We start from the raw sequence: 21,793 nt of genomic DNA, 5'->3' as shown, positions 1-21,793 counted from the left end.
ATTCGAACAGCTGACCTTCTGATTGGCAAGCCCAAGAGGCTCAGCGGTTTAGACCACAGCGCCATCTGCGTCCAGTAAACACCTGTTTCATGGAATTAATCAACCTGCCACCCTGAGATCTTCACATGAAGGGTGGTATACAAATTTAATAATATAAATAAAATAAAATATTGATCCCTTCTGGTTACATACTAATTATTGTGGAGTCCTCTTATAATCAAACATTACTTCAATTGTGTGCAGTGAAAGAGTGGAGGAAACCCATCAGTAAATCTCAACTGTTGGTATAAAAGGATTGTTAAGTGACCAAAAACCTAGGTTAAGCTAAGAAGAGTTCTGAGGCTGGTTGATAACAGGGAAAGCCTAAATAATTCTCCCAGAGAGCATGAGAAAAGCAGTGTGAACTTATATATAGCCTATTAACACATTGCTGGAGTTTTTTGTTCAGGTTGTAGGCTGGGCTCTAACTTCTTTAGAGTAGACTTAGAGGGTCAAAATACTATTTCTCCCATGTCTGGTTTTGAAAGGGAATCTACCCTCTCCCTAACTGAAACATTATCCTAACAATTGTGGATTTTCTCATAATCCATCATAATGTCTAACCTTATGTTGAACTCTACTAAGCTTTTTAGCCTCAAAGGAATCTTGTCAAAAACAACCTTCTCTTGCTTGTATATTGTGTGCCCAAAATACACTATTTTATCAGTATGATTTCGGCTTAATAGGCATGTCTGTGAAGAGTGAACAAGTATACAGTGGTACCTCGGAAGTCGAACGGAATCCCTTCCGGAAGTCTGTTTAACTTCCAAAACATTCAGAAACCAAGGTGCGGCTTCTGATTGGCTGCAGGAAGCTCCTGCAGCCAATCAGAAGCTGCATTGGACATTCGGGTTCCAAAGAACGTTCGCAAACTGGAACACTCACTTCCAGGTTTGCGGTGTCCGGGAGCCAAAACGTTCAACTCGCAAGGCGTTCGCGAACCAAGGTATGACTGTACTATGGTACCTAATTCTCCCACTATTTATAGAAGCTGCTTCTCATGTTGTGCTGGAGTTGCTAGGTTCCAACTCAGAAAACCCTCATCATCAGAAGCTACGATTGGGTCTACTAGCTCAGTATCATCTACACTAACTTAGCAGTAGCTCTCTAGGATTTCAGACAGGGTTCACTTCCAACCCAACCTGGGAAATGCTAAACAACAACAAGAACAACATATTTATACCCTGCCCAACACTACAAAACATCAAACATTACAAACTTCCCTAAACAGGGCTGCCTTCAGATGACTTCTAAAAGTCAGATAGTTGTTTATTTCCTTGACGCCTGAAGAGAGGGCGTTCCACAGGGCGGGTGCCACTACTGAGAAGGCCTTCTGTCTGGTTCCCTGTAACCTCACTTCTCGAGTGAGGGAACCGCCAGAAGGCTGGACCTCATTTTCCAGGCTGAACGATGGGGGTGGAGATGCTCCTTCAGTTATACAGTGGTACCTCGGTTTAAGAACTTAATTCGTTCTGGAGGTCCATTCTTAACCTGAAACTGTTCTTAACCTGAGGCACCACTTTAGCTAATGGGGCCTCCTGCTGCCGCCGGCACACAATTTCTGTTCTCATCCTGAAGCAAAGTTCTTAACTCGAGGTACTATTTCTGGGCTAGTGGAGTCTGTAACCTGAAGCGTCTGTAACCTGAAGTGTCTGTAACCCGAGGTACCACTGTACTTGGCCGAGGCCGTTTAGGGCTTTAAAGGTCAGTACCAAAACTTTCAGTTGTGCTCGGAAATATACCGGGAGTCAATGTAGGTCTTTCAGGACCAGTGTTATGTGGTCTCGGCGGCCTCTCCCAGTCACCAGTCTAGCTGCCGCATTCTGGATTAGCTGTAGTTTCCAGGTCACCTTCAAAGGTAGCCCCACGTAGAGCGCCTTGCAGTAGTCCAAGTGGGAGATAACCAGAGCATGCACCACTCTGGCGAGGCAGTCCGCAGGCAGATAGGGTCTCAGCCTACATACCAGATGGAGCTGGTAAACAGCTGCCCTGGACACGGATTTGACCTGCGCCTCCATGGACAGCTGTGAGTCCAAAATGACTCCATGGCTGTGCACCTGGTTCTTCAGGGGCACAGTTACCCCATTCAGGACCAGGCAGTCCTCCACACCTGCCTGCCCCATCCACAAAAAGGAGGAAGCTCCCATTTTGACACTTTCAGCATTGGCAAGAATCTTTCTTACTGCTTCAGACTGCCTCAGTAATCTGGTGCAATGCAAGCAACACAACCTGTTATTCTCCCCAACCCACCCCGTTTTAGAGGTGCTGTAGGAAAGCTCTACTCAAGGCTATACCTTGTGTTTTGGATTGGAAAAAATAAGCTTCTGGGTGTGTCCCAGTCAGGTTCCCGCCCTCCTTCTGACTCCTCATGGATAGGAAACTAATGCCACACTACCTCATAAAATTCAGGGGCCGGAGTTGCCAGGGGCACCTGCAAATAAAAGGTTGCAGCCAAGATCAGCCAGAACTTGGTAATTGAATTTTTCACATCTAGGTCTGCTGACTTAGGTGCAGGGTGTGCAGAACACGTACTTTGCATGGTTCAATCCCTGACAACTCCAAGCAGGACTGGGCAGGTGGGGAGGAAGACTCCTGCCTAAAACCTTGGAGAGGAGAGGCACTGCCAACCAGTGCAAATAATGAGGCAATGGACTGACTTGGTTTAAGTCGACTTACTTGCCTTGTAGGAGGCAGATTTTTCATTTATGTGCCAGTATCCACCACCGCCGTCGCCCCAACAACATGCAAGAGAAAGCCCAGGAAGACGACCGACTGCAAATTGGCAGTGGCAGCCAGGCAATTGTCTACCTAGCCAGGACTTAATCCAGGTTGATGCCTGAAATCCTATTCTTATTAGCAGCAATTATATTTTTTCATTTCAAAGCCAATATCACTGTGCTACCCTGTCAGTTTTCATCTTATCCTGGACAGAGCCTCAGAGCATTCCATGACTGTGAAAGAGGCAATTTTAATTATGTTGGTTTGGAAGATAACAATACGTTACAGAGCTGACCCCTACTTATCTGGGCTTGAACCAATTCTTTTGAACTTCTGCTTTGATCAAAGGAAGAAACCTCACCGCCCTTTTAAGGTTCATTGATGGAAGTCTCATATGACCAGAACTTTAGATGAAATTCTAACAGCACTATACATTATTTTTTTTAAATCTAGCAGTGCAAGTCTTACTGACTTTTGCAGGGTGCCCTGGCAAACCATTTTAAGGAAGTGCCTGCTTTCAGTCTTCAATATTATCAAGCCTCTGGTTTGCAGACTGAAGGGAAAATCCGCTTCTCGAGTTATCTGGCAAAACCTTTGTCCCATGAACCGCTGCGCTTTGATGTGCTGGTATGCTACTCACAAGGACAACATTTTAATTCTTACATGTAAGGGTCATTTAAACTTGTGAGACCCATTTGCATTCTGAAGCGGCATATAGAGCCTAATCACAGTTACCTTTAAAGTTGGCACTGATGCTATCTGAACTGCATGGGATGGATGTTAACTAACCACAGTAAGGTGCGATAGCAGAAATTCGCATTCCAAAACAGAGAGGACAGAGGCACACAATTTTGCAGGTAAGCAATCACCAGTGTTTCATTTACATCAGCAATCTCCCTGTCCTACCCTTTTAAAAGGATTATACAAAAGTAATAGGGACGCGGATGGCGCTGTGGGTTAACCCAGAGCCTAGGACTTGCTGATCAGGTCGGCGGTTTGAATCCCCGTGATGGGGTGAGCTCCCGTTGCTCGGTCCCTGCTCCTGCCAACCTAGCAGTTTGAAAGCATGTCAAAGTGCAAGTAGATAAATAGGAAGGTAAACAGCATTTCTGTGCACTGCTCTGATTCGCCAGAAGCGGCTTAGTCATGCTGGCCACATGACCCGAAAGCTGTACGCCGGCTCCCTCGGCCAATAAAGCGAGATGAGCGCCGCAACCCCAGAGTCGGTCACGACTGGATCTAATGGTCAGGGGTCCCTTTACCTTACAAAAGTAATGCCTCCTCTTTCAGTTGAGCAGCCATAATTTTTCTCAACACTGTACATTCAAAGCACAATATTTCAAGTTCAATTTAAATACTGAATCATACCTGACCTAATAGCTTATACAGAGTGACAGAATTACATTACCATTGTAACTCAAGTATTCAAAGAAGTAAAACAGTAATTAATTAATATACTGATGGGGGAAGTGCAAAATATGCACATTTCACAGGATATATTGATTTTAGACGAGAAGTGATTATCTAGCTTGAAAACATTTATCAGGTTCCCTTTAAATTAAGAAACTGAACAACAAGACGATCTCATAGTTTTGGTTTGTGGAGTATTCAGAGATTGCTGGAAATTGACAGGTGTGTATGGACAACACACTGAAGAACTCTTAAATCCAGCCATCATTCCTTCTACCACTTCCAAATCTTCATTCAGGTATGTTTCAGAAGACAACGTGCAAAAGGTAAGTAAAACGTACATAAAGGAAGAAGCGAAGGCAATTTTGTTTAATATGCTAGAATATAATAAACGATGATCAACCTTACTACAAGAATAATACAAAGCTGAAAACTCCAGTCTAGGAGAGCTCAGTTACTCAGCTGATTGGTGGTTTCTTGACAGACCTTCAGACTAAAACTTTTTCACTCTATATAACATTCACAGGCCATTCTGGAAGAATCTGAAACCAGTAGATTAAACTGGAACCACTGAGTAATGGCCATTTGCTAATACTTTAGCAAATCCATTCCAAGCCACTCTATGTGTACGTCACCTGCGTATTTCCTACACATCACATAAAACCCTAACTCCTCCCCCTTCCCCCCTTTTCATGTTTCTCTCAGATAGATCGTAAGTTGTTCAGAAAAGGACTGTGTAATTTCTGAATAGCATACTGTTAGTATCCCTCAAAAGGTAGCATATTTTAAATGAAAACAATGTATGAAACTTTCATTTTAATCCGGTTCTGCAAGAGAGCATTACAAAAATGGGAGGGCAATGTGCTAAACGTCTTTTTCCAGAGCAAGCAATGCTGAATGCTGAACTTAGGAGCTATAGATCAGAGCCTTACCAAACAAATACAGTAGTACCTCGGGTTACAGACGCTTCAGGTTACAGACTCCGCTAACCCAGAAATAGTACCTCGGATTAAGAACTTTGCTTCAGGATGAGAACAGAAATCGCGCGGCGGCGGCGGGAGGCCACATCAGCTAAAGTGGTACCTCAGGTTAAGAACAGTTTCAGGTTAACAACGGACCTCCAGAATGAATTAAGTTCTTAACCTGAGGTACCACTGAATCTTGGTAACAAGATATGTGCAAGTCAAGCAATACTTACCCAATGTCAAATGAATATGCCCCCCCCAACCTTGTGTGGTCAAGTCAAGCTGCAGTGGACACCAGAAGGAGTTTTAATTTTGGAGCCTTTCAGACAGCTGGCGATATGGTAGATATAAGAAAGAGCATGCAAACCAGAACAGTGTTCTAACAAGACTGTGAAGTTCTGAACTTTCTTCTTTAATTGAATGGCCCCTGGTATCCCAAGTAGCAGAGCAATTTTACTGACCCAACAGCATACCAAAAGTGAGTGATGTTTTGTGTATGTGTGTGTTTTAAAAGGAGCATGAGTCAAGAGGGCTTGAGATCACACATTTATGGGATTTGTCTCATTAAAGGAGGCTGCACAATCTGTTTTTTCTCACTGCGCAAGAAAGATAAGAAAAAGATACTACCCTGGGTATAAAACATACACTGGGTAGATGAAAAGCTTGCAGTAAATTTGTGAGAGATCTGTATTCTTACAGAAATGTGCTTCTAAACAAACACTCGCTGAACTGTGACTTGAAGGACTAAGTATGTCAAGATTGTTTGGGGGGGGTATTGTTTTGTTGTTTTAACTATTTACTTGTGTTTTTACTTTGTATTTTATCCTGTGACTCGCCCTGATGAAGGGCGGTACACTGGTACCTCGGGTTAAATACTTAATTCGTTCCGGAGGTCCGTTCTTAACCTGAAACTGTTCTTAACCTGAAGCACCACTTTAGCTAATGGGGCCTCCCGCTGCTGCCGCGCCGCTGCTGCACGATTTCTGTTCCTGAAGCAAAGTTCTTAACCCGAGGTACTATTTCTGGGTTAGCGGAGTCTGTAACCTGAAGCGTATGTAACCTGAAGCGTATGTAACCCGAGGTACCACTGTATACAAATCTAAATAAAATAAAATAAAAGGCAAATATTAAGGGCAGAAACATCTCCACCCTTTTCATTTATTAAAGCTGCTGCTATAAATTAGGATGCAGTCTTTATGCCCAATTGTACACAGTTGAGTAAACTGGGCATAATCAGATGGAAACTGGATAAGCACATCTGAACGCAAATGGAATCTGCACATGTGCTATTGTGCTGTTGTATAATTTCAACTGAGCCAATCGTGTGAAAATGCGCGCATCCACCTGCCTTATTTCAGATGGCATGGGGCCTTGGAAGTAAACAAGCCACGATAAAACCGTGACTTCAGATCCTGCCTCCTTGGGAAGCCATCGCTTGAACCAAACACAGTTCCCACAATTCAGATTCTACATGGAACTGTTACATTGACAAGTTCACCAATTAAATGTCACTTCGGCCCGGTTTTCAGAAAAAAAGCAGATGAAATGGTAAACCTTTTTCGACTATGCCACTTCAGACTGCAGCTGGGGAATGCCATAAATAAATGCTCGTTCATAGGAAAAATTCTCTCCGTGCAGAAAAATGGATGTTGGGGCCTCCTCCTCAATATGCAAAATAGGGGATTTTTATTTTTATTTTATTTTGTATGGGGGCTCGTTCAACCATGCGACTCCCCACCGGCAATCTGAAGTGATATACAATCAAGTAACAGGTTTATCAATGCATCTGTTATTTGTGAGAACTAGGCATTTGTATAAAACATAATCATGTTGACTGAGCACAATGTGGTAAAGACGCCATGCTATTACAGTGAAGCAGAACAGACAAGCTTGCTTTAGCAACAGCAAAAACGAGTGCTTTTAAATGTATGATTGAATGCAGATATGATTTCATATCAGGTCTTCAAAGCATAGCCTGAATACCTTGTTGTCAAGCATCAACAATGTAAGATTAGGATATCAGGGCCTACTTTTAATCAAGAATGCCTTGAAAACCTGCTGCAGTGCAGGACATCAAATTAAAAAGCTTTGAGGGCGAAACCTGTTCTTTGCTCAAGGTGGCATATAGAAAGAGTATCCTGGATCATTTCAGTATCAGTTTAAACTATTCAAGAGGTAAAAGGACTTGAATTTGACCCAGAAGAAATATTTAGGTAAAGGTAAAGGGACCCTTGACCATTAGGTCCAGTCGTGGCTGACTCTGGGTTTGCGGCGCTCATCTTGCGTTATTGGCCGAGGGAGCCAGCGTACAGCTTCCGGGTCATGTGGCCAGCATGACTAAGCCACTTCTGGCGAACCAGAGCAGCGCACGGAAACGCCGTTTACCTTCCCGCCGGAGCGGTACCTATTTATCTACTTGGACTTTGATGTGCTTTCAAACTCCTAGGTTGGCAGGAGCAGGGACCGAGCAATGGGAGCTCACCCTGTCACGGGGATTCAAACCGCCGACCTTCTGATCGGCAAGTCCTAGGCTCTGTGGTTTAACCCACAGCGCCACCCACGTCCCCAATAAATATTTACTCCAGTTAAAAACCCTTTTTTGCCCCGTCCACTGGAAGCAAGATCAAAAGTCAGGGCCAAATATCTCCCTTTGTAAACATCTGCATATCCAATATGGTGGTGGAAGCCTGTAATTTAGGAGCTATGGGCAGAAGCATGGCACAGTGGTGTCCTTAAATACAGTAGCATTCACAAGGAATATGGACTGGGTGACAAATCTGAAAAATGCACTGACCTTCAAAGCTCTCTGTCACTATTGGGGGTGGTTAAGCAAGTTAACTGCAGAGAGGTCATTTTGAAAGCTACCAACAAACAGATCGAGAACAACTGGAACAACTTGTTCTACATCCCCTTTAGTTGTTCACCTTGAATATTTGTACTACTTATCAACCTGCCTTGGGGCAGAAGGACAGAGAGAGAGAACAGGTGTGTTTGCAATAGTTAGAATTTAATTTCTGCCACACAACAGTAACCTTTTCAGATCTAGACCTTGCCTTGAACGTCAAGCTCCAAGATGGACGCCACTTTTTATTTTTAAACACGTCTGTTTTTGTACTCCTCACTTCCCCTCTTCTTTTTAAACCAAATTAAAAAAAAAACGATGCCGCTAGCGAGAGCAGTCGACTTGTGGGTCATGACCCAACCACGCTGAAGATCCAATGGTGTAAACTGCTGGAGTAAAGGCATGCCAGATTCAGACCATGCTTTTGTGTGTGTTTTTAATACCGTGGTACCTCGGGTTACATACGTTTCAGGTTACATACGCTTCAGGTTACAGACTCCGCTAACCCAGAAATATTACCTCGGGTTAAGAACTTTGCTTCAGGATGAGAACAGAAATCGTGCTCCGCCGGCGCGGCAGCAGCAGGAGGCCCCATTAGCTAAAATGGTGCTTCAGGTTAAGAACAGTTTCAGGTTAAGTACGGACCTCCGGAACGAATTAAGTACTTAACCTGAGGTACCACTGTATTAATATCACTGATAATAATTCATTTAACAGTTGAATATGGTAGTGGGATGCGGGTGGCACTGTGGTCTAAACCACAGAGCCTAGGACTTTGCCGATCAGAAGGTTAGCGGTTCGAATCCCTGCGACAGGATGAGCTCCCGTTGTTCGGTCCCTGTTCCTGCCCACCTAGCAGTTCAAAAGCACGTCAAAAGTGCAAGTAGATCAATAGGTACCGCTCCGGCGGGAAGGTAAACGGCGTTTCAGTGCACTGCTCTGGCTCGCCAGAAGCGGCTTCGTCATGCTGGCCACGTGACCTGGAAGCTGTCTGCGGACAAACGCCGGCTCCCTCGGCCTATAGAGCAAGATGAGTGTGCAACACCAGAGTCGTCCGTGACTGGACCTAATGGTCAGGCGTACCTTTATCTTTACGGTAGTAGGGTTCCTTTCTTCCTCCTCTGCTCTCCTTTTTACCAATATTCTTGCCCAACCCTAGCCCTTGCATGATGGAGAACGTAAAAGAAAAGTCTGTGCAGTTGGAAAGTTCATAGAAAACATTCCACCCAGAGGAATGGCCTATCAGCCTGCTCCAGCAATGAGTCTTGTGTTCAGGAATTCGCCAGCATCTGCAATGCCTCCAATGTCCCCCAGCACATAGGCTGCCCTTCAGAGGATCATGTGATCAGCACACAGGGTTCCAAGCATGTACAGTAGAACATGCCTAGAAACTCTCCCCGTGATCAGAACCCTGATTAGACAAGGGCTGCCAACTGCAGCGAGTTTTCTAGGAGCATTCCAAAGTGTTCTCTAGGTGCCCTGGAGTCAACATGGTTAAGAACTCTCTAAAGAACTGTGTACTAATCTCATGGAGGTCTAAAGGTCAACTGGCACACCCACTGTGGATGGTGCTTCCATGCCAGCTCCTGTCCCATCCTCGTTTACAATGCCACAAACACTTGAACAGAGCCAAGGAGCTTTGCACCGTCGTAAACACTAACAAATTTATTCCTGAATAAGCTTTCATGGATCAGAGTCCACTTTCTCAGTTCCAAAACAGTAGCTGAGCCAATGGTTATGGAAGACTCATTTCAATCAACTGAAGCAGGATATTTCACAGCCAAATAAACTATGGGATTTTCAAACACCGCAGCCTGAATTGATCTCAGAGTCTAGCGTTCCCCCTTCGCCAATCTTTTGTCATGTTTATCTTTTTGTTTGTGCAAACTAGCAAGCCTACTGGTTCCGTGCTTTCATTTTATACCTCATTTGCCTCAAAACGATCATTGTCCTTATCCTAGCCAATTATCTAAAGCCGGTTTTGACTTTGAAATATAGAAGATAAACTATAGCAGCAATAAATGCACAAGCAAGAACCACAGTTTTGGGTAATAGCACCACTGAGGAAGCTCCCTTTCTAGCTCAGATCAAATAAATGCAAACAATATTGTTTGTGAAAGGAAGGAAGGAAGGAAGGAAGGAAGGAAGGAAGGAAGGAAAGAAAATGCCTTTTGAGGCCACCCATATTTCTTTGCTAAACTAATTACTGCCTATATTTCTTGGGGCGCACAAGCAAAGGCTAATAAAGGCTTTAATAATTAAACAGAAATGCTGCCTGTTTGTCCTTCAAGTGTATCTGTTGCATTAACTTTCTAGATTTTGACAGACAAGTCGGCATGTAATTCTACGCCTGCCTCACGCAAGCAACTCCAGAGGCCCAATCCAACAGTTATGATCATTTCAGTCTAAATAGCTCAGAATATTCCACCCCCCATGTACACCACTTGTGACAACAAATGATCTTGCCAAATGATCTATTGTCCTCTCAGGAATTCCTAATCTAAGGTTTTAATTAAAGTTCTTCATCTTAATAAATATGACACGGCCAAGCAACAGCCAGCGTACATACGACTGCCAATCAAAACCAGGATCTGGCGCTGAATGAATAAACAAAGTGAGAAGAAGCAAGGCAACTGCACAAAACCAGCTCTTAAAATAATAGCATAAATGTTTCATTTTTTATCAGAAACACAGAGGCTGAAAACCTGTAATATTTGTTTAGGGATTTTATATACTGGGCCAAGTTCAAAATCAATAAACAAACTAAGATGAGACTCCATTATGAATTTCTCACGCTAATTTACATTCAGGATTTATTCGCTCACCATTTCTTACGTTCAACACAATTCTTCTGCCATCCACAGTGCAGAGTGTGAATGCAGCAGAGGAGTGTGATTAACACTGTCTTCAGTCTGCCTTGTCCCTACGATCAAATGTTCACCACAGTGGTAACTATACGTCTGTCTGGGGTGTAGAACTTCAGACTACAAGTTGGGGCTCATATAACAGAACATGAGTTCATATTAAAAAAGGATCCTGCACATAGACAGTGGAGAAGGGTAGGTTAGAATGTCTACGTCAGTCCATTTATGTGTTGAATCCCTGTCGGGGAAATGGCCCGGTAGAAATAAATATACTACTAATAATAACTGAGTACAGTCATACCTTGGAACCCGAACACCTTGCGAGTTGAACGTTTTGGCTCCCGAACGCCGCAAACCTGGAAGTGAGTGTTCCGGTTTGCAAACGTTCTTTGGAACCCGAATTCTGATGGGGCTATCGATTGACTGCAGGAACTTCGGGAGCCACTCTTTGGTTTCCAAACATTTGGGAAGTCGAACGGACTTCCGGAATGAATTCTGTTCAACTTCCAAGGTATGACTGTACAGAACGCATAGGCCCAAGCCATGAGAAGCCTACTGCTCAATGTGAAGGGAGAAAGCTCCTATGAATCAAGCCTAAATGTACAACCCCATACAAATCTTGAGCCCAGCAAATAGACACAAACTGGGCCAAGAGAATAATAATAATAATAATAATAATAATAATAATAATAATAATAATAATAATTTATTTATTTATACCCCGCCCATCTGGCTGGGCTTCCCCAGCCACTCTGGGCGGCTTCCAAAAAAATATTAAAATACTGTAATACATCAAACATTAAAAGCTTCCCTAAACAGGGCTGCCTTCAGATGTCTTCTAAGAGAGGAAGGTTAGGTACCCTTGTCGGGAGATACTTCCACTAAGTATATATACCCTAATCTTTGCCAACCTGGTGCCTTCCAGATGTTTTGGACTACAACTCAGTTCCAGCTCAGAAGTGAGAGAATAGGGCTAGACCACGTCTTGATTCAACACTCTCCATGAATTATTTTGAAGCCAATATATTAACCTTTGTTGCTCTGCCAACAATTCAGTTGTTATCTTTGACTGGTTATCTTCTGGCTCCCCACTTTAATTAGCTGGGAACTTACCTATTGGCTAAGAACCTAATACAAATAATTCTCTAAAGGTTATTCCCACAAGACTACCCTAGTAAGATTCCTTTTTGCAAACACTTACAATTCCTTAAAACATCATGGTTTCACCCGAAGTAAATGGTGGGTGTGTACAATGTTCAGAGAGAGGAGAAATGATCCTTGTTGTGTGATTTATTTGTTTTTTGGCAACTGGAAAAAAGAATCTGTTTGAAATGTTAGTCATGACTAAGGCTGCGATCCCAAACGTATTTACTAGGGTCTACTGTCCCAACAAATACAATGGGACTTACTTCTGAGTAGCCATTTGCAGTATTGCACTGCATGCAGAGTCCCACTAAATTCAATAGAACTTAACAGAGGCTAACTTGATCTGGATCCAACCCTTCGTGCAATAGCCACCCCAGTCTCTGGCTGCAGCCATAAGAAGATTTCAAGAAATATACAACACTTGTGCCTTTGCATTGCATGCAAAAGACTCCAGGATTAATCCCAAGCTTCTGCCAGTAAGTGCAGATCAGGAATGGGGAACATATGGTTCTCCCTATATTGCTGGACTTTCAACTATTAGAAACATACAGTATAGACATTCCGCTTGCACCCCTCCCCTTGGCTTGATGTTGGGGGAAAAAGAACCATCAATCTTTGTTCAAAATTTATTACTAGCTTGTATCCCTTGCTCCTCATTGGGTTTCTGTATTTCAAAGGACCTGAAATGAAGAGAAAACGATACCATTCCCTTTTAACTGCAAAGTAGGGGGTTGCTCTGCAATTTCAGGCACACCTGGACATTATTGGCTTCCTGGCTTCCTGCCAGTCTGCTTTCCACTTGGATATGGACTGTGCTTTTGGCTTTGTTTAATGATCTTTGCCTAGAGGTCGATGTGAGAAATTGTACCCTACTGGCTTATTACATCTTCATTCTTTGCTTTATGCTGCTATCCATGAGGCACTGTTGATTCAAGGGCAGAACACAGACGGCGCTCGTGGGAGCACAAACCTACCTGGAACAGCCTGACCAGTAAATGGACGACCGGCGCATAGTCCTAAATAATTGTACACTTACAGCGTTTTTCCTCCAAAGCGCTCCAAGTGTTTCACATTGTGAACAGTGGGAGATTCAAGATAGGCAAAAGGAAATGCTTCTCAACACACAGTTAAGCGTATAGTTAGAATATGGGATTTGTTACCATAATAAGTGGTGAGAACCACCAATTTAAAGACGGCTTTAACGGGGGATAAGACAATGCGTGGCCAATAAGTCTACAAATGGCTACTAGGCATGATGGCTATATAGAATCATAGAGTTGGAAGAGACCACAAGGGCCATCGAGTCCAACCCCCTGCCAAGCAGGAAACACCATCAGAGCACTCCTGACATATGGTTGTCAAGCCTCTGCTTAAAGACCTCCAAAGAAGGAGACTCCACCACACTCCTTGGCAGCAAATTCCACTGTCGAACAGCTCTTACTGTCAGGAAGTTCTTCCTAATGTTTAGGTGGAATCTTCTTTCTTGTAGTTTGGATCCATTGCTCCGTGTCCACTTCTCTGGAGCAGCAGAAAACAACCTTTCTCCCTCCTCTATGTGACATCCTCTTATATATTTGAACATGGCTATCATATCACCCCTTAACCTCCTCTTCTCCAGGCTAAACATGCCCAGCTCCCTTAGCCGTTCCTCATAAGGCATCGTTTCCAGGCCTTTGACCATTTTGGTTGCCCTCCTCTGGACACGTTCCAGTTTGTCAGTGTCCTTCTTGAACTGTGGTGCCCAGAACTGGACACAGTACTCCAGGTGAGGTCTGACCAGAATACAGTGGCACTATTACTTCCCTTGATCTAGATGCTATACTCCTATTGATGCAGCCCAGAATTGCATTGGCTTTTTTAGCTGCCGCGTCACACTGTTGGCTCATGTCATATATTACCTCCAAGATCAGAGGCACCTTGCCTCTGAACACCAGACACTGGCGATTAACAGCAATAAAGGCTGCTGTGCTCATAGAGTTGGGAGGGAACCTATGGGTCATCTAGTCCACCCCCCTGCATGCACCCATACGGGGATCAAACCTGTCACTTTGGCGTTACCAGCACTACGCTCTAATCCAGGCATAGGCAAACTCTGGCCCTCCAGGTGTTTGGGACTACAATTCCCATCATCCCTGACCACTGGCCCTGTTAGCTAGGGATGATGGGAATTGTAGTCCCAAACATCTGGAGGGCCGGAATTTGCCTATGCCTGCTCTAACCAACTGAGCTATTGCCGAAGTAGTCATGATCTGTTTCTGGGGTTCACAAAGGCATCCGATTGGCGCTGCGCTAAATGGATCTTTGATTTAACCTAGCACAGCAGTGTTATGTTCTCTTTAAGTATTCGGGTAAAATAATATTCATGGACCTTGAGTACTTATTTTATATGCATTTAAATGTGCACTTTCTGTATTGATTTTCCCCCTCTGTTATCCACTGGGCAAATGTCAGTTGATAAAAAAGGTCAGCCTCTTGGCCAAGCTTACTAAATGCAAGCAATATAAACATTGCATCATATTAAGAACACCACATGCCTCTGTGATACCTCTGAATACCATTGTGCTAGGGACGAACGGCAAGGGGGGGGTGTAGTTTTCATGCCCCACCCAAATTTTTCATGCAGGCATCTGGAAGACCACTGTAAGAGTGTGCTGGATCAGATCAGAAGAAGCTTTATTTGCATCAGCCACTAGCCGTGGCAATGCAATGCAATAAAATATACTGAAGATAAGAGGTAAAAACTTAACTATACAAAATACATTTTGGACGTTTACATCAATAATCAAATAATAGATCTTATTCTAATTGCCCTGCTAATTTTTTTGCAGTTTTTGCTAGGAGTGCTGGATTATGAGGACAGTTGAAAAACAGAGGGCAGTTAACATGGGGTGGGGTGTCTTTTTAAAAAGTCAACCATCGAATAATCGTTTAAATGTAAAACTTTAGATTCTAACCATTAAAAATCTTAGGATATAGCACACACATTATTGGCACGTTTTCGAAATCAGACGTTTCTTTTTATAAATCATATTCCCACCCCCCATGCCTATCTGACCATCAGCAATATGGTTCTATGTAGCAAAACATGAAAAAACACACCAAGTAAATAAAGTCCATTTTCATTTCTACTGAGTAAGTAGCAGCTGAACACAGGAAAAGACCAGTGGCCAAGCAGATGCGTGTGAGAAGTGAGACTCTCTGCTTGTGCAGTTATTGCATGCTTAGAATCTGGAGGAAATCACCAGAGGTTTATAATAATAATTTAATAATAATTTATTATTTATACCCCGCCCATCTGGCTGGGCCTCCCCAGCCACTCTGGGCGGCTTCCATAAAACCAATAATACAATAAAAGCTGCTATAAGCTGCTACTAGTGCCATTCATTCCCTTCCTGAATATTTTCCACTAAAGCCTATTTCCAGAAGCCCCTGAATAGCTCTGTGTTCATACAAGAAATGTTTAGGCTACCCACAAGCCTTTTCCTAAATATCTGCAACCCCACCTCAATCTTCAATAGACCACCTGGCTTGGCTGGCCCAAAGGTAAAAAGAGGTAAAAAGAGGTGGCTGCCAAAACAGATTTTAAAAAGAAACAGGCAAACACACACCCGCCCCCACCAAAGCAGGAATTCTATTTTTCCAACTCTTTTCAGTTTTTACTGAATTCTCTACCTTGCCTCCACCTTAGATGTCATTGAAAACTGTCATGCAATCACTTGGATTAGCATAAATAAATGTGGATCGTTGAGTGTGTGTTATTATATTTAGGGAGCCATTCTATGAACAAGAAAGGGAACCAGAGGGAAGTTCAGCTAGTATAAAGTTACACCAGATCCAGTCTAAGTCCCCAGCCCTACCCCTGCTCTGGTCCTGCTCCCAGATCACCCCTTTTGGGGGACTCACACCAGCCTCAGCTCAGCTAGCTGAGCCCCAGCTGAGCAAGTTCCACGGCTGCATCTTTGGCTGAGACGGAGATCTGTTGCATTTTGGCAGATCTTGCCATAGGACTGCCTCCGTGTTCACCCAAGCTGTCCAATTCCCCACAACTGTGCTTTGCTGGGAAAAGAGTAATCGCCTTGCTCATTTATAATAATACACACGATGGAAAGGCCTTCACCTGGTGCCAGGAGTTTCCCAGTCCTCCTGTTCCTTCTCTTTCTCCTCTTTGGTTTCTACGACATGTGGATGTTTCTGCACGATTCTCATTCCACCAGCTTTGACTGCAACAAAAATAAAGGGGCCTGTCAGATACGCTGCATGATGGCAGGCAAACACATTAAAGCCACGTGAAACATTAGAAATTAGTACTGCATCATCAGAATTCGCCCATGAGCATTTCTGATGGTCCAAATGGATCAGATATTGTGATGACCACTATACAAACGCTGTTTTTGTTCTACATAATTGTGAGAATGAAACACAGAAGTGATACAACATTATTTTCACCATACTGCCTGAGAGGAATAGAAAATAAAAACAGCAGTGATTTTCATTTCCTATAACTCATATTCTAACAGCAGGAGCTTCGAGCTAACTGCTCCTTATAGGTAACTTCAATCTCCCTCAACCTTTTAGTTGCACGGCTGAGGCCAGTACCAAGCCTGCTATAAAGACCACCAAAACCAAAGGCTTTCTTTTACAGCCATCTCACTTTATTTCTGCAGTTTCTGAAAACTGAATCTAGACTTTTAAGCCATACTCAGCTTCACTCCTACTGAGTCAAACTGCTACCATGCATTTAACAGATGAGTACGGCGGCACAAACCAGTTTAGGGAAAATCAAATTATTAACGTTGTTTTCGCAAGGACAGTACATCCAAAACAAATCAAGACACTTGAAAGTGCTTGTTGGAAACAAAGCCTGTGAACTGTATTTTGGCTGCCGATAATGTTGTCTGGATTTGGGATGAAAAACTCCCAACCTTTTTAACTCCAGTGATTAATTTCCCAGGGATTGTGGGGGGACAATCCAATCACTTGCAGTTGGTGGCAGTGCGGGATGTGGGATAAATTAAAGGTAAAGGGACCCCTGGACAGTTAAGTCCAGTCGCGGACGACTCTGGGGTTGCAGTGCTCATATCGCTTTACTGGCTGAGGGAGCTGGCGTACAACATCTGGGTCATGTGGCCAGCATGACTAAGCCACTTCTGGCGAACCAGAGCAGCGCATGGAAATGCCGTTTACGTTCCTGCCGGAGTGGTACTTATTTGTCTACTTGTACTTTGACGTGCTTTTGAACTGCTAGGTTGGCAGGAGCTGGGACCGAGCAACGGGAGCTCACCCCGTCATGGGGATTCGAACCGCCAACCTTCTGATTGGCAAGCCCTAGGCTCTGTGGTTTAACAGAGTAGTCAACACTAAACCACAATGCATATACATAGCTGAAAAGCACTTGTGTGAATTACTACATTACAAGGGACATTTTCCCATTAGAAATCAGTGAGATATCCCTCAATATAGATCCCTGAACCCATTCATCATTCTGAATAACGATAGCATTTTCCCCAAAGATCCAGATTCCCTTCAACAACAATTCCCAGAGCTACAGTATTTTTTTAAAGGGTGTGTGTGTATTGTTTTGCAGATCATCCAGAAATGTACTTCCTATCTAAGAGCATTTAGTTCCAGCATCATCGAAACTTTGTGCAATAGCACAAAGTCAATACAGGTGTAGATTTGGACCTACCCATGACTAATAATAATAATAATAATAATAATAATAATAATAATAATATATATATATACCCCGCCCATCTGGCTGGGTTTCCCCAGCCACTCTGGGCGGTTTCCAACAAAATATTAGAAATACAATAAAACATCAAACATTAAAAACTTCCCTAAACAGGGCTGCCTTCAGACGTCTTCTAAAAGTCAGAAAGTTGTTTATTTCCTTGACATCTGATGGGAGGGCATTCCACAGGGTGGGCGCCACTTGACCTAGACTTGGTCGAGCCACTCTTAGCCCTGACTTCTCTCGACATTTAAATAATAGCGGCCTATTTCATAAGGTGGAGATCTATATATCCACCTGGTTTTCTAATATAGAACTTGTCTGTGTGAAGACTTCGAAATCTTCCATCTTCTTTTTGAAAGTGCTTAGGTGGAGCCCAATATTTTGTTTACTAGGCCTGTAAAAACATCTCCATCTTTCGGACTGTACTGATGCACATGAACTATCTTTAGGCTGATTGCCTACACCTTACATGTTTGTCTAAAGCAGAGGGACTTGTGCTTGTTCGTCTATAGGGACTTGTGATTGTAATAAGTGCCTATTAACACAACACATTAATGGCCCCTCTTCCTCTCTAGGGTTGATTGGTAATTTCTGTCCAGGCTACTTCTCTTGTTGTTTTCCTCTCTGCACATGAACACCGCAATCCATTGCACAATTATGAGCACTCAAATCTCACTGAAACCCATGGAGCTTGAGTCCACATAACAATGTGCTAGATTGAGCCTAAAAACACTGTGCAGGATTGCCAGAAGCAGGGGAAAGCCAAGAAGCCACTTTGGGGCAGTTCTGGAGAAAGTGAAGAAGTGGGAGCACACACACACCGGCCCTTAGAAAACAGGATGCTCACAGCAGATTAACTAGGGGCCATCCATTTTCAGAAACAATTTCAGAACAATTAACTGTGCAAAGACCTGCAGGGAGGGGCAAATAGGAGGGGGCAAAGTAGTGCCACACATTGATTTTTCAACATTTCCCTCCAGTGTAATTTAGCCAGTGTTCCTGAAAAAGGAACATGGTGGGGGCCAGGGGAAGGAAAGTAGGCCAGATCCTAAGCTTGTTCAACACAGTCATATGACCTGGCAACCCAGCGCAAGTTAAGATAGCAAGAAGGGTGGTGTAACTCAAACACTACTTTAAAGGCTTGTTTTCCCTAGGCTTAGGCCAGTTCAACCACCAGTAGCTTTGCAGCTGAATGGAGTCTGGCTCTAGTATAACTTTGTGCTGGCTTAATTTGCACCGGCTTGCTTTATGCCTGTTTCTTGTGGATGCAATTGATCTCTCAATGTAGGGTTCAGCTCCTCAACACCACCAACACTTATCAGCTGTTTACCTAAGCAACAGCTGGTCCTCTCTCAAACTACAGAGCTCAAGTCAAACATGCCCCTTCTACAGCTCGCAATAATTTTTACTTTTCCTTCTTCATTGCCTTCAGTTTACACGGTTCTTTATATATAGTAGAAGGGGGGGGAGGAATACTTAGAAAACAATTAGAAAAATAAAAGTATTCTTCACTTCCAGAAAATTAAAAAGGACTATAAGGAGAAATGTCCTGGATCATTGGTTCCAATTGGGGGTCTGTGGACCCCAGGAGATCTGTGGCACCATTCACGTAACAAAAACTACCATAAGGATAGGGAAAATTTCAAAAGTAGGGAGTCCAAGGCTTGGCTTTTGACAAACAGGGAGTCTACAGTACTTAACTAACTGGGAACCACTGTTCTAGATCTCCCGCCTTCCTCTTATAATAATGAAATTTCTTTAAACTATTTCCCTTACTTTCAGCATAGGACTTTCAAGATTAAGGCATCACGAAACAGTGGGGTCATACAGGTCAAGAACAGACTGGGAAGGTTAAAGGTTGAAGTAAGAGAAGTACTGTCTGCAAGTGAGCAATATAATCCAGGAAGATGAAAGGGAAGTTAAATGAAGAGACACTAAAAAATGCAGTTCTTGTTTTCCCTTTGGTGATTTCTGAAATCCACAGGGTTTACAAGCACAGCAGCTTCAAGACAGCTCCATGTTCAGAATACTGTATTGCACAATCATTTGGGAAGTTGCTTAGACTTTGCTCTGAACAACAAATGTTGAAGTTAGACAAATGAATAAATCAGCATGTGGACACAAAGCCATTATATTCCTGTTGCTCAGGGTGGAGGGGAATGTTTTTAATCTTCTTCTACTGAAATTTTTGCTTCAGGAGTTTTTATTTTATTTTTGAAAATCCAACAATAATTTATGAAAAGCATGGCAGTAATTAAATCAGTAGCAAGAATTTTCTGTGCTTTCATGGAAAGATTAACACAAAATAAGAAACTTGCTTACTTTTTTGACATTTTGTTTTAACCTCTACTTTTAGGACATGGCAAATTCTTTGGACAGTCACTTTGGGGATTTTTTTGAAGTTTTATTATTATTTTTATACTGTTTTATTTAACAGTAGCTTCAAATATTGCTGTTGCGCAGAATGTAACTAAAGTGTGTCTAGGACTGCAGCCAACCTGAGAATAAGCACTATTAAACTCATTGAAAAAAGCTTATACAATCTGGCTGCAATAGTACACTGTAACTCTCTGTACTGTATTATGGCATCCACACACACTTTGCAATGTTCCTCTGTGCTATGGTGTCTATAAGCTAGACTCCTATGAGGATCCACCTGGTGACCTCCAAGTGGCTTTTCACAGGACACTTGAGGGATCTGTTTTCTTGCATACGTTGGCATGGCGTCCTCAAGCGGAAAGCGGGGAATGGACAAAGTCCTACTTTGCAGAAGTTTCAACATGCATAGGCCATACAAAACTTTTGTTGCTTTAAGAGAGGCGGAAGGAAGCACGTATTAGCAGTGCAGCACCTTCTGTGCACCCCGATCCTCAGCATGTTGACTTGACAGTAACGTTGCAATCCTGCTTACCTGGAAGAAAGCCCCGCAGCTTCAACGGGGCTCACTCTTTGGTAAGCACAGTTACAGATAGATAGCCGTGTTGGTCTGCCATAGTCAAAACAAAATTTTTTTTTCCTTCCAGTAGCACCTTAAAGACCAACTAAGTTAGTCCTTGGTGTGAGCTTTCGTGTGCATGCACACTTATCACATGTTATCTGAAGAAGTGTGCATGCACACGAAAGCTCATACCAAGGACTAACTTAGTTGGTCTTTAAGGTGCTACTGGAAGGAATTTTTTGTTTTTGTTTTGGTAAGCACACTTTGGGCTGCAGCCGCCCCCCCCCCGTCACCTCAATGAAAATGGGCTTACTTCTTGTGCTCAGAAAAACATCAACAACCCCAACTCTGCTCCATGGGGCTTGCTCCCAAGTAAATGTGCACAGGATTTGCAGCTTTAAAAAGAATCGGGCACCCGCCTCTTTCCCTGGTGCGCACACAAAACATGTCCACACACCCACACCCCGGCCCACTCTCCATTTAGGACGACATGCAAATATTGTGTATGTGTGTGTGTGTGTGGGGGGGTGATTTTTAATTTTAAAAAACTTACCAGCTTCCCCCTCCTCCCCTAATCACCCCTCCCAACAACAAACTCCCGTTTGGCCAAGCCAAGATCTGGAGAGGTGGAAAGAGAGAAGAGAGAGAGAGATCGGGGGAAGGTCAGCAGTACCAGCAGGAGGGTGTCCAGCCCGGGTCTCTGTTTTGACTTTAGGCGGCGAAGACATGCTCGCTCGGAAGCTGCTGCTGCTGCTGCTGCTTGCTGCAAATCAAGAGTCAGCCCCAAAAGCTCAAGCGCAAAGCGGCTGCTCCGGCAGCGTCCTCAGTTGCCAACGTGGCCTCTGGCTGCGCACGGATCTGTCGTCAGAGCGCGCGGCGAAGCGGGAGGAGGAGGAGAGAGAAAGGGACGCGCGGAAAGAGGAGGACGCTTCTCCTTCCTCTTCCTGCGAGCAAGGAAGGCGAGAGAGGCGCGTGCGGGCAGCTGCCTCCTCCACTCTCTCTCCACCCCCCTTTTTTTTGGCTAGGGAATCTATTGCTTTGTGTTTGTTTATTCAGCTCACGCAATGTATACATTGCAAAAAAGAAGAAGAGCGGTTTGCAAAAAGGGGGAAAATCTAGGGTGGAATTGCAACGTAG

General features: G+C 43.6%; 1 protein-coding gene across 1 annotated transcript in view; it reads right to left on the bottom strand.

Moving 5' to 3' along the window:
• Positions 1-21,500, bottom strand: part of DAP (death associated protein) — a 35,119-nt gene extending 13,619 nt beyond the window's left edge. Inside the window, exons 1-2 of the mRNA XM_053397165.1 lie at positions 21,330-21,500; positions 16,102-16,204 (exon numbers count right to left, since the gene is read on the bottom strand). Of these exons, the coding sequence (XP_053253140.1) occupies positions 16,102-16,204; positions 21,330-21,384 (158 nt within the window). The 5' untranslated portion in view covers positions 21,385-21,500. The remainder of the gene's footprint in view (positions 1-16,101; positions 16,205-21,329) is intronic.
• Positions 21,501-21,793: the final 293 nt, after the last annotated feature.

Source organism: Podarcis raffonei, chromosome 7 (assembly GCF_027172205.1).
Source record: "Podarcis raffonei isolate rPodRaf1 chromosome 7, rPodRaf1.pri, whole genome shotgun sequence".
NCBI lineage: Eukaryota > Metazoa > Chordata > Lepidosauria > Squamata > Lacertidae > Podarcis > Podarcis raffonei.
The sequence above is the reverse complement of the archived record's forward strand: the minus strand, read 5'-3'. Positions and strand labels throughout refer to the sequence as shown.